This window comes from Nanorana parkeri, unplaced genomic scaffold (assembly GCF_000935625.1).
Source record: "Nanorana parkeri isolate BGI_ZX_2015 unplaced genomic scaffold, ASM93562v1 scaffold284, whole genome shotgun sequence".
NCBI classification, from domain to species: Eukaryota; Metazoa; Chordata; class Amphibia; order Anura; family Dicroglossidae; genus Nanorana; species Nanorana parkeri.
In genome coordinates, this window is record NW_017306552.1 from 1,138,182 (window position 1) to 1,152,440 (window position 14,259).

The 14,259-nt window shown below is 42.2% G+C and overlaps 1 protein-coding gene across 1 annotated transcript in view; it reads left to right on the forward strand.

Moving 5' to 3' along the window:
* Positions 1-3,466: 3,466 nt before the first annotated feature.
* LOC108787802 (erythrocyte band 7 integral membrane protein-like) overlaps positions 3,467-14,259 on the forward strand; it is a 19,511-nt gene continuing 8,718 nt past the window's right edge. The window contains exons 1-4 of the mRNA XM_018557448.1: positions 3,467-3,536; positions 5,615-5,712; positions 5,800-5,869; positions 10,530-10,612. Coding sequence (XP_018412950.1) covers positions 3,467-3,536; positions 5,615-5,712; positions 5,800-5,869; positions 10,530-10,612 — 321 coding nt within the window. The remainder of the gene's footprint in view (positions 3,537-5,614; positions 5,713-5,799; positions 5,870-10,529; positions 10,613-14,259) is intronic.

Sequence of the window (14,259 nt, forward strand, 5' to 3'; positions counted from 1 at the left end):
GGGTGAAAAACGAAGGGGTGGCAATCCTAGCTGTACGACCGATCTCCCCAAACCGCTCCTCTTCCCCTCTATGCTGGTCACTCCCTGATGTCATCAGATTCAATGCAGGAGTAAGTGAGGACAGGAGTAGTAGTCCTGCATTGTAGGCATGGGCAGGAGCAAAAGTCCTGCATTGTACGCAAGGATAGGAGCCTGCATTGTACGTGAGGACAGGAGAGTACTCCTGCATTGTACATGAGGACAGGAGCTGTGGTCCTGCATTGTATGTGAGGACAGGAGTACTAGTCCTGCATTGTACATGAGGACAGCAACAGTACACATGCATTGTATGTAAGGACAGGAGAGTACTCCTGCATGGTACATGAGGACAGGAGAGTAGTCCTGCATTGTACGTGAGGACAGGAGAGTACTCCTGCATTGTACATGAGGACAGGAGAGTAGTCCTGCATTATACGTGAGGACAGGAGAGTACTCCTGCATTGTACATGAGGACAGGAGAGTAGTCCTGCATTGTACGTGAGGACAGGAGAGTACTCCTGCATTGTACATGAGGACAGGAGCCTGCATTGTACATGAGGACAGGAGAGTAGTCCTGCATTGTACCTGAGGACAGGAGAGTACTCCTGCATTGTACGTGAGGACAGGAGAGTAGTCCTGCATTGTACATGAGGACAGGAGCCTGCATTGTACCTGAGGACAGGAGAGTAGTCCTGCATTGTACCTGAGGACAGGAGAGTACTCCTGCATTGTACCTGATGGCAGGAGAGTACTCCTGCATTGTACTTGAGGACAGGAGAATAGTCCAGCATTGTATGTGAGGACAGAAGCTGTAGTCCTGCATTGTTCCTGATGACAGGGGAGTACTCCTGCATTGTAAATGAGGACAGGAGAGTAGTCCAGCATTGTATGTGAGGACAGGAGCTGTAGTCCTGCATTGTACATGAGCACAGGAGCTGTAGTCCTGCATTGTACATGAGGACAGGAGCTGTGGTCCTGCATTGTATGTGAGGACAGCGGGGGACTACCCACAATATGGAGCTTCAGGGGAAAGAGGAGAGCGCCAAAGCCTGCTGGAGAGAGGAATAGGTAAGTATTAAACCTTATTGCTCAAACTAGGGATGTTCAGATACAAAGTACCGTACTTGGTACAAGTACAAATACATGTACAGATACTTTTCCAGCTCCAGGACTAGACTAGAGAAAGCGTGGGGGGGGGGGGGGGGACCTAAAGGGGACAGTGATAGACAAAAGAAGGACGGAAGCGATGGGTCCAAACGTTGCCAGTTGTATGAAGGGAATTCTTGTGTCTGCACAAAGATGGCGGTCCACCTGCACTGCAGACAACTAGTGACATACAGACTCACCTCTAGTGCTACAATTTTCTATACATAGTTACCAGATTGTCCTCTTCTAATAGAATACATCTCAATCCAAGGAGTGGAAGAGATGTTTGGCTTGTCATAACTAATGCTCCCATTTTCTGTAGCAATGCATGTAACTTGTAAACTATTTGCAGTTCATTTTTACTGACATTTTGAGCATTAACCAATTCCTTTGTTGTTAGATTGTCTGCAGTGAACATCTGTTTACAGCAAGCGCAATGCAGAGGGTGATTCTCAGGAGTCTGGGTGTAGCAGTGCTTCGTCTCTCCTGTGTATCACCCACTAATTAAAGTGCTACTAAGGCACCTAAGATCACCGCTCCGCTGTGTTTCCCTTTCAAGGTGGTTAAATACTGTGTGACACATATATTATTACATTATATCTGATTATAAAATGCTGTTTTTTTTTATTTTTTGAAGACAGGGAGATTTTATTACATTTTTTATTACACCAGGAATATGTCAAAGACTAAATACAGTAATACCTTGATTTACAAGTATCTTGGTTTGAGAGCGTTTTGTAAGACAAGCAAACATTTCTGAAAAATGTTGCCTTGATATACAAGCAATGTCTTGCAATAAGAGTAAAATTCGGTACAAAAGCGCCACCCGGATAAGGCTGTAGCAGTGCGAGCGATGAGTCTAACGACAATGCAATGTCACATTGGATAGATTCCTTGTTAAGGTTTCACGAAATGAAAAAGATTCCATTGAGTCAAGAGATATCAGTGATTCCGTTAGTGATAGTGAAAGTCGTCCTACACAATAATCCTCCTCTCTCTTGTCCCCCTCACACCGGCCACAAAGGTACCGGTAATCGGTTTATTTTTCTTTATATTTTGTACAGTATTATATTACAGTATTGTAATCATTTTATATGAATATTTTTGGGTACTGGAACAAATCATCTGAGTTTCCATTATTTCCTATAGGGAAATTCGCTTTGACATACAAGCGCTTTAGATTACAAGCATGCTTCCGGAACTAATTATGCTCGTAAACCAAGGTATTACTGTATTTCTATGAACAATTCTTGAAAATCTGGTATTGTTCCTAGAAATGAGTAACTGTTGTCAGTTATACCTAAGCATAAATAATGCTATATGTGAAAACTCCTCTCTTGACTTTTGAACAAGGTAGACAATCAGGGGTGCTGCAAGCTCTCTCTCACCCCCCTGCAGAATCAGCTGGTCACCTGAGCTCTAGCCCTGATATGCGGCTTTAGGACAGGTTCACACCATTTTCCGGACCAGATCTGAAAATGGTGTGAACCTGCCCGCAGTTCCAGTGCATCCCAGACCAGACAAAATTAGACATGCAGTGTTTGTCAAGTCTGGTCTTGACGTACTGCACTGGTGTGAACTGAGGCCAGAAATAGCATAGGGATATATTAGGATGCATTTTGGGTCCGGGAACAATCTGGTCTGGAGATGATCTGGATGTAGTGTGAATGGGCCCTCAGGGTGGCTCCTTTCTCTTGCAGGGTCTTATGGAGCCACCATTGTGTGTGTGCTAGTAAGCTGTGTGTGTCTCCACAAACACACAGGCACAGAAAACGACTTCCCTGCTCCCCGCTCTTTTGATTTAAAGAAACACTTTGCTGGGCAATGTATATTTGATCTGGATTCATTATTGAAAAGAAATTGAGAGTTTATTTCTACTTTGAAACAATAGAAACAACCTGGAGCTGCTCATATTTGAAGTTGTGTTGTGAGTTTGTATTGACAGTAATGCCATCAGTGATCATTCTTCATCTGGAGAAATGAGTAACCCAATTCTATTTCAGAAGATCAGGAATGATCCTGCCGTCATGAAATAATAATGACAAAGACTTATATTACCGAAGCTGTAAGTGGCATGAATATGAGATCTTAGTTACACTGTGTTGTTTGTTTACCTGAGTACAGTACTCTGAGAATACACAAGTTCTCTGGTGGACCTCCATATATGTGATGTTCACATCCAATGGTACATAGTGCAAGCTGAGTGACACCAACTCACTCCATCAATTCTGTCCACATGAGCAATGAAGCAGCAGACCATCCCTGTCTGATATGTATGCAGACAAGTAAAGTGCAGCCAGAAATGGAGGCCAGCCATAATCAGGACAAGCCGGGAAGATCTCAAGATGCTGAGAATCCAGAGCCAGCTCCTGGTAAAGTATCTAATTCTAATGTTCTTGATTGATATGTCTAAAATGTACATGAAGATCTGAGGTTATTGAAAGCTTTTCTAATGTTTTCTTATGTTTGTATATCTATGGACCAGGGAAGTGGCAACATTAAAATGTATCTCCTGCTTTCCGACTCCCTTGTCATCTCCTCCCATACTCGCCTGCGGGACTTCTCTAGAGTCTCTCCCATGACTCCCATCCCCTAGAACTCTTTACCCCAACCTGTCCCTCTATCTCCCAACTTGACTGCCTTTAGGCGATCCCTAAATCTGATCTCTTCAGTGAAGCCTATCCCACCTTAACCTAACCACTGAACTATCACATTCTCAAACAATTCACCCCCACACAGCTACCTCCTCATGTATCACTGGCCCCTCCCTTTTAGATTGTAAGCCCTGACGGGCAGGGCCCTCCTTACCATCTTGTCTTGAATTATATTGTGATTGTAATGTCTTCCTTATATTGTAAAGCGCTGCACAAACTGTTTGATGTGGTGGCTGCATTTGTTTCTTTTTCCATGCTTTTTCTCTCTGTTTTTCACCTGGTGATCCTGCCAGTGACACAGTCCTGGACAGACAAGGGTCATTCAATTCACTGTATCTATGGAGGAGCAGTGTTGCAACCCTAGGATAGGACCACTTTTATGACAATAGGAGACCTCTCCTCATCTCCATTACATAGGATGGAGGAGTTCTGTAGTTCATAGACAATTGCTGGGAAGGCTGATTTGATATTTCAGTTCAATACACAAGAAGTTACAAAGACAAATGAATTCTGACAAGGTCAACAGCTATTTTTTTTAAACATGTAGACAGGACTGTCCCTACCTGGCCAGGAGAAGTGGGCCAAGCTGTCAGTTGGGAGGGAAGCGATGGGTGGCGGAGCTGTCGGGGGTCGAGGGGTAGTGGCGCCTCATTATGGGGACGCCACTGCTTGTAGAGAAAGAACATAGCCTGAAAAAGGAAACTAATGCAGGCATCACATCTAAGAAATGATAATCTGCGATATAGTACATTTTTGTTCCCAGGTTAGATATATTGTAGGCATTACCAAATGACTGTTCACTATATCTTAGGTTGCGAAAAGCAGCACAAATGAAAACAGATATACCCTGAGTGTTGTAGTATCAACCTGTGGAGGGAAGCAGAACCAGACTAGCTAAAGCTGGAAATAGACATTAGAGAAAGTCTGGACATGCATGCACAATCTGACCATCTCATAATACATCCTGGGACGGTTTTTCCCCAATACAGGAGCAGGAGACATGAGCAGACTGTCCAGAAATTGGAAAAAAGGGTATAGTGATAGGACTAGGTGTTTTAACCCATCTGATGGGTTTGTTCCCAGTGCATGCTAATTTGGAGCTTGTGTGCCCCCGTCCTATAGACATTGGATTATTGATCCACCTGGACAAGAAAACTCCGGATCTGAAGACTGCCATCTATAGGCACCTTTAGGGCCCATTCACACCACATCCAGATCATCTCCAGACCAGACCAGAATGTTTTGGGACCCAAAATGCATCCTAATGTATCCCTATGCTATCTCTGGCCTCTGTTCACACAGCGCAGTCCGTTCCAGACCAGACCAGACAAATACTGCTTTTCTTATTTTGTCTGGTCTGGAATGCACTGGAACTGCAGACAGGTTCACACCATTTTCAAGACCAGATCTGGTCCGGAAAATGGTGTGAACCTGCGCTGAGTCTAACGCTGAAGATAGAGTCATACTCATTATTGTAGAAATATAAATGTATTTATATATTGTGCTAAAGTGCTCTGAGCTCTGTATAGGCTCTATATCATTTGATTACATGTTAGATTGTGTGGCATTCCAGAGTCCTCTTTCCTTTCTGACATACTACACTGGAAGATGAAAGGGGTTCCATAGATTGCTATGGGCTACACAGACAGTTATTTTCACTTGTATTTTCCACATAACGTTTTTTATTTCCCATGTATATATTTAAACAGATGTGCTGCCCTTGAAACGGGTTGTTGTTCTATGGGATCATATTGTTTTAATGATATACTGTAAATTTGTACATTGTCCTCTTTCAGGTGGGCAAGATACCGACTGTTTTGGATATGTCCTGATCTTCTTTTCTTTTCTGCTGGTTCTTGTGACTTTTCCCATTTCAATATGGTCCTGTATTAAGGTAAAAGTATAAGCATATGCCTTTGACGTCTGTATGTGGCTGCAGCAAATCTTCTCAGTTTCAGTAACAGAAAACCTTTTCCTTTAGATTGTACAAGAATATGAAAGGGCAGTCATCTTCCGCCTGGGAAGAGTCAGGTCTGGAGCTAAAGGACCAGGTACGTAGTAACATGTGTGTTAGATAACATTCCATACACAGGTCCAGAGAGATCTTTTCACAAATGATATAGCGTATGTATGTATGTATGTTTTTATGGTATGTAGTCAGCTGGGCCCGTGGCCCCATAGCAATGGACAAAGAAAACCGAGGGCTCGTTTGCCATGAAGTGAAAATCTCATTAATATGTGGGCCTCCTCATTACATAATACAGCAGCAGTATGGGATTCACTTGGTCCAACCAGAATAGTGGACAGGCTTTTCTTCCCCTACCACAGAAAGCTCCATGATTTTGGATTATTTTTGGAATTATTTGTGCCCTATCTCATATTCAAGGGTCAAAGGAAGCCAATGCTGCCACAATACTTCAATGCATACAACTCGCTTTGATTATAAAATGGACTCCCAGTTTTAACACACAACATTAAAGTAAACTGAAGTATTTGCTTCAGTGTCAGAATATAAAAGTGTGCCAGTAAACTGCGGACAAGAATATACATATCCCAGGCTTGTCCTGAAGAACAGTAGAATCCTAAGATTTCAGGCTGACCATGAATAGGAGGTGTTTCTCAAGTCATATCTTTGGAAGCCCCAAACTTCCTTGGCAGACTGAAGAGAGCCCAAAACAGTTTCTGTGTCTCACGTGCATCTCAAGTCAGCTTTCAGTAAGAATGGCTACAATGAATATCTGACTCACATATTAGACCTTCTTATGACCACCCAGATGCCCTTTCTAAACATTCTTAAAGTTTAAGGTTTAAAGTTGCTTATGTTGACTTTTTGGTCAGCTGGCACCTCTCTAGTTTTTGCCGGTTACATGCATTGTTTCTGTTCATTTAATGTACCCCAATGAACCACTGGCCTCCTTCATATCAAACCACAGGAAGAATTCCAGCGACCCCTGGATTTTCACAAGTAGAAGTTACATCCCCAAGTAGAGATTCCAAACGCATAGTAAATAGGGATGTTCAGATACCAGTGCCGATACTTGCCATTTTCACGAGAACTACCAGGGTTGCAGTGGTTGCTGCTGGGACCTGGCTCTGGCGCTCCACCACTGTCCTGAAATCATTAGTCTGTATTGTTTTAGAAAAACTGTCACATGACAATAAACAAACATTTATCAGTACTTGTATCTGTGAGTACTTGGACAAGTATCAGTACTTGTACTTGGAAAAATGGTATCGGTACATCGCTAATACAGTATATATATAAAAAAAATCATATAATAAAACAGAGATGTACAAATCCCAGGAGCTCCGTGTGCTCCTTACAAATGACAGCTGCCCCCTAACTTTTGAGTTTTTCTCTAGTCTAGTCTTGGAGCTTGAAAAGTATCTGTACCTGTACTTGTACCGAGTATGGTACTTGGTATCTGAACATCCCTAATAGTAAACGTTAAACTATCAATTCAATAACAGTATAAAATTTATTGTCAACTTTAAAAAAGTCAAAAAAAAAAAAAGAACACACAGTTATAACATCCTAAAAACAAGAGAAAAGAGAAGGGCGCCCACCCTAGTGTAGAGGGTTTTTAATGACTCTAAGTACAAATACAGAGTAGAAACATACTCACAAAAGTGGATCAATAAAAGCATAAAGATGAGCCTATGCGACTGTAGAATGGCTGCACATATGTCTGTGTGTCAGCACGGGACTCCTGTGATGACGCGTTTCCGGGGCCACGCCCCCTTCGTCAGAACATCATTTTGTACTATTCATCTGTTGGTCAAATTTAGCGCTTTGGACTTGTTTTCACTGATCCTAAAAACAAATTCCACACCAGCCATGGCTTCAAAATGTATCATAAATATGTATCATAGATCATGTAATAGATCATAGATCATGGATAGAGTATTCATGAACATGATCCCAACTAACAAAAGTATTCTTCATAAATTATCTAAATAAAAGAACATCATATCCTCCTGTATCAAGGAGCTAAAATGGGGTACCTCCTCCTCTAATTGATCTCAACTTTTAGAGCTAGCCCCAGATGATTTGCCACAGTGTTGATAAATTCAGTGGGGGGAATTTATCAAAGCAATTGCGACAGTTTTAGCCTCTTAGATAATTTTTTTTTATGTGCAAATCTGTCTTTTAACATGTGCCCCTGTTTTCACCAGAGCTTGCACTACTTTTCCAACTGCACGTGTTTTGCACCTTTTTTGCACGTGTTTTCACCTGCACTTGTTCTGGGGCTGTATGAAACTGGAGCATCACCTAAGAAAACAATCGCAACTTAAGAAGTCTCCATGACCACTTCTTCAAGATGCGACAGTTACGCTTTTTGCCTGAAGTTAGAAGTCTTCTTTCCTGGAGTCTATTAAACCTCATTTATCAACAACATTACACTAGCTTGATAAATCTGGTGCAAATATATTCCGTGCAAGTTCAAACACTCGCAATTGCTATGATAAATTCCCCCCAGTGTCTTTTGTGAGGCATCAAAAGTAGCAATACGTGGTTTCTGAAACTTGTAGTATCCATTGATATTTCAGAACATATAGGCAAATTGCCCCACAAGATAAGGTCTGCATCTCATAGATCAAATAAATAATTACTCCCTGATCATCATCAACACGGGAAAACCTTGATATACTGGTAAACTCTCCACTTTTCAAAATGCAAAGTCATGCACCATCAGCCACATCAGCCCCAAACTTCATTGGCAGACTGAAGAGAGCCCAAAACCGATCCTGTGCTTAGCTCCTATCTATCGATCTATCTATCCACTACCAGGGGCCCCAATGGCAGGAGATCAGCATATTCTTACAGTGTAATAGCAATTGATTAAAATGTCATTTAGCCCCAGAGCTGTATTTAATTATGACATTTCATGTTTGATATAGACAAGAATAAAGCCCTCATTTTGATACAAGTCAGTCATAGGGAGGTAACTGTAAGAGCAACATTTCCAAGCACAAGGTACCCAGGTGTAATAGGAGATAGATTAGATGTTTAAACAGGGACTGAGGTGTCTGGAGTTAAATATGATACTCTTTGAAGAATCAACTAATTACCTGTAACCTCATACATTTACCCATTCAGTTACACGCTGCACACTTTAAGGGCCCCTATCTCCATGCTTGGGAGGTGCGTTGCGAGCCATTCATTTGAACGGCCCCTAAAAGACACAGTTTTAAAAAATATTTTTTTTAAATACCCCATAACAGGTAATGCCATTGCAAGGTATTAACTAAAACAAATGCATTATTTAGTGTATATGACTTTCATGTATCATTGAGTTAATATGACTGCCATTTACAATATACCGAACTGATTACTTCTAAGTGTCCTTTGTTAAGAGAGGTTTTGTCTTGCAATGTACAAGTATCCAATTTTCTTTGAACATCTTTCTGTATATAAGCGATCACTCACCATAACTGAGAAACTCTCCCAATGTTTATTTTTCATGCATGTTGGCAGGTAGGGGATTCAAACAGATCATTCTAGTTTCCTATTCCTCAGAGTTTAGATCACTATGCAACATCACAAAAACGTCTCTGCTTACACACCAGTAGTAATTCAGTATGGTGATCATGACTATAAGAGCTCAAGAATATCTCATACAGCAAGGACAGATATACTTGATGTCAGATTGACTGCAAATTCATTTTCCTAACGTTATTTTTATATATATATATATGTGTGTGTGTGTGTGTGCGCTCAGTATTTCTGTACTGTGGGGTACACGTATTTTTAAACAATTTGCAGAGCCATTTTCATGTACATTCGTTCTGTGCAAATGGAGGCAAAGCAAATGTTATCTGCATAGTTTCTTTTCAGATCAAATGTAATTTTTAGGTTAAATACAACAAGATGGCCACTAGATGGAGCGAGGAACATAGGAAATAAATACTTCTTTCCTTGCTCCGTAAGAGGAGAATGATGATCCCCATCCCCATAAATAGAACCAACACGTGGCACTGAAGCTTTCACACGTCGGATCTATAGATCGAGGACTAATCGATCACAAACCACTGATCGCTCAGTTCCTGATCTTCTCCCTGCAGAGAGTGGTGAATGTCAGTTACTGCTCCCCGCAGCGATTCCCACCTCCCCTCTCTCTGTTCCTCCAGCGCTGACTAGAGGAACGGATGAGGGAGGGGGAGGGCAAGGGAAAGGAGCCACCCTAAAACAGGACATCAGGACCAGTTCTCAGGGGACCAGCTAATTCTGCAGAAAACTAGATAGGCAGCATCAGCTGTCAATCAAGCAGTGGGGTGGATCTCGACAGTATTGTTGGCATCCATCCAGGCTGCAGCACGGCTCCGTGCTGTTAGCATATAGCGGGCAATAGCCCACTATATGCTGAGTTTTGGGTCACAGGAGGATATTAGTATATGTCCTCTTATAACCCTAAAGGAATGGGTCACAACACCTGTTGATTTGTCATCTGTGAGGTTTCCCTTCACTTCTTGTGCCATAGACACAACAGGAAGTAATAGGGGATACATAATCACACCCCATCTTTGGCAAGGTACAGCTATTGGGTTTTAGACAGCATGAAAAAGCTGTCCCATGTTAATAAGAGGAGGTGTGTGCAGACACAGAGCATTTCAGAGGCATGGTCAGGTCTGCATATTTACTTCATTGCCATTTTGACTGGCTCTTTAAAAAAAAAAATATATTATTATATCTCATGTTCTGCTTTGAAGGAATATTCTGGATTATGCCATGCACAGATGACTTTTGCCGACTTGACCTGAGAATGGTGTCATTTGCAGTCCCTCCTCAAGAAGTAAGTAAATCCTAATTAAAATGTCACTTTAAATCAGCTAAAGACATTCTAGGTGCATTAAAACATCGGGTGTTCAAAGTCTTACAGGGCGTTTTCTACAGCATAATAAGAAAAGCTTGTGTCCTGCCAGCATGCTGCAGAGCGGATCCCTTGCTCTGTGTGGGGAAGTAGTGGTCTCTCTGCAGGGGACAAACACATACCCTGACGAGTCAGAGCCAGAACTCTCCGATCAGCAGGTAGCAGAAGCTTTGCTCTTTTTAGAGCTATAGGTCTGACACACAGGGCAGCCATCAGGGGGGTACGGCCGATACTCATATAAGGGGCCCGGGCAGCCTGGGGGGCCCGCCCGGGTCCCTTACATGACTATCGGCCGTTGAATGGCGAGGAGGCGGAGGCCTGGCCCTAGCAGCGCAGGGCCCCAGCATTGCCGCTCCAGCGGCTTTGAGACAAGCTAGGGCCCCATCAGCGACACTGCTCGTCTGATGTCGGACTGGCCGGAAGTGAAGTCACGTTGGTGATGTGACGTCACTTCTGGCCGGTCCGGCGGGAGACGAGGCCATGTGTGCAGGTAAGAGGAGCTAGGAAGGAAGGAAGGAAAGGAGGGAGGGGAGGGATGCAGCCAACAGTAGGGAGTGTGCCTGTCCTCTGCAGAGAAACCACTGCTTCCCCACAGAGAGCAAGTTTCTTTTTCTGCAGCTGCTGGCAGGGACATGCTTTTCTACTCAGGATGTAGCTGCTTTAGAAAGAAAACAAGCTGGAAGACGATGAGCAGCTTTTGCTTTGATATATCTTGCAGATTTAAAACAGAAAGTTTGATTGTGCTTTAAGTGCTGCAAAGTTATATATAAGCATATAGTATCAGGGAAGCCATGTATTTGTAGCAATGATGGATAATAACTGGAGATAATCAGAGTGACCAGCTTCTTAGTTGGCATACTTATGGATTGGCTTAGCGAATTTAGGCTCCATTCACATATAGTGTTTGTGTTTCCCGCGCGGAAGACCAAAGACCATGCTAATATATTTCATCTGCTCGTGCCAAATGCGTCAAAAAAATCACGCTTGTACTATTTTGCAGGCTGCGCGGTCTCGTACTGTACGGCCGCCACAAAAGTCTGAACAATCCACATTAGAGTGCATTGTTTTTTATGTTTAGAGCGCTTCACGCATATTCGTATGGCGGAATACGCGCAAAGAAACGCTCCTGTGTGAATGGAGCCTAAAAAAGATGCTTTAGTTATAGGTGAAGCTTGGTGGGTTAAGTCAGCACCTGGCTTCTTCAATGACTTGAATTCTCCAATAGTGAGATAACTCCTAACTTTATTCCTGTCCGCCTGTGAATTATGGGTCCAACTCTGCAAGTTCCAGATGTTGCATTCTCCATAATGCAAACCAAAAAACCCAGCAGGGAAAGCAGAATCCCTCATAATATCTCACAGACTCCCCAAGTGATTAAGCATTTAGCAACAACTGATACATAAGATTTGAGTAGACTGACCCTTTAAGAAATTGTTCTTCTGAACCTCTTGATTATAATAGGCAGACATGAATTTTCAGGTGCAGACAAATGATATTAGAACTTTTCTCATGTCTTGAAATAATGTTTCCTCCCTTTGAAGAAAACATTTTAATCATGTTTTAGTGTAATTGCAGTGTCAACACAAGAGACAGAAAATTAAAATATTATATCAGTAGGTGCCAAATATAATACCAATACATTTTGTACTGGGCTATTCAGACGGGTAATACAGATTGAATAGTAGCTCGCAGTGCCAGGCTGCAGTAAGCAAAGCAAGTAGAGTTCTTTCCTGTATTAAGAAGGGGATGTATTGGAGAGACAAGTCTATAATTTTGCCACTTTATAGATCACTGGTTCGGCCTCATCTGGAGTACGCGGTACAGTTTTGGTCACCAGTCCACAGAAAGGATGCCCTTGAGCTGGAAAGAGTCCAGCGGAGGGCAACCAAACTCATTAAGGGGGTGGAGGACCAGAGCTATGAGACAAGGCTACTAAATTTAAACATGTTCACTTTGGAAGTAAGGAGATTAAGGGGGGACATGATTTTCATGTACAACATATTCAATGGTGATAGCAACATTAGAAACAAACACTTTACGGTAACCTCCATAACAAAGGCTAGAGGCCACCATCTAAAACTGGTGGAGAAAAAATTTCAGCACAGGGGCGAATGGGGGTTCTTCTCAATTAGAGCGGTTATGGTCTGGAACTCGCTGCCACATGCAGTGATTTCAGCTGAGACTGTGGAATCATTCAAGAAGCTCTTGGACGATTTTGTTAGAGACCATAATATACAGGGGTACAGGTACTCCTAAGAACAAGATCACACATGGACTCATACACACCCACACACCAGCAGAACCATAAATGCATACACGCAATAGGTTGGACTTGGTGGACCTGTGTCTTTATTCAACCTCAAATACTATGTAACTATGTAACATAGACTTCACATACAGTATACAGAATTAGTGTGTGCGGCTTTGCATGTGGGAATGGGCAATCCTTGCCTGCCATCTAGTGGTCATTTTGCATAACACAACATGGCAAGTACAAATATTTTTTTTTTATTACTAAAAGATTAATTTTGCAACTGTATCAAAAATATTGCTTTAGACTAATCACGGTAAAATGTACTACTTTATGTGCAAGTTTTCTGGCAATCTCTATTTTCCAAAGTTGTGATTTTTGCCTTTTTAAATAGATCTGTCACAGTAGACGTTGTGTATGTTAGCCTGCAAACAGCTTGATAATGGCCAGCGATATTCCTGATTCTGAGCATTGCTTACTGTTACTGGCCCATTTCAGGTGTACTAGAGTGTGCTAGGACTGTTCAGTATCATATAAGGAAAGTTAACATTGTTGAAGTGGTAACTGCAAGTCCCTTTATTAGCCTTAAAGTCAAGTTCACTGGATCCTAAGCCAAGGTTATGCATTGAGGGATTAATATTAAAGTGGAAGTAAACTCACCTCCCTTTGCTGTCATCGCTATCTTTGCCTCATCCCTTTCTGGGTGTGGGATCTCCATCCATCTTTATTGGTGGGGCTGGGATTCTGTAACATCTGCACATGCACACGGGAGTTCATTCATTCCGGCAAAGATGTATGCCGAGAATGTATGCTAATCTGCACATGTACAGCTCAGTGTACGTTCTAAAAACGATTGTGAACAGGCAGGTAAGCACATAGCATGTCTCTTCTGCACCAGCTTGCAATCTTTTTATTTTTCGCTTAATTTCTTCCCCACTGCCCTGCCCCTTTCTCTCACCTGCCAAATGAAAGAGCCTGTACTGCCAAGTGACAGTTGTAGGATTTATTGGCAGATGGGGGATGGGACTTATTTTACCATGAACATTTTTGGAATCAATCAGGTTCACTTTTTTTTTTAACAGGTAAAGTATTTATTGGTTTTAATACACAAAAACAAACCACATACAGTACAGAGAAAAATAAATAACAACACCACAGTACAGCATATCAGCATTTAGTACAAGACAATACAATAATGAAAAAATTAAGAAAAATACATATACGACTAAACAAACACTACGAGGCTAAATAAGGTGTGGATCGTTGGTATCCTGTGCTTGCAACACGGCCAATCCCACCAGTAGGGTAGGGCCAGCCA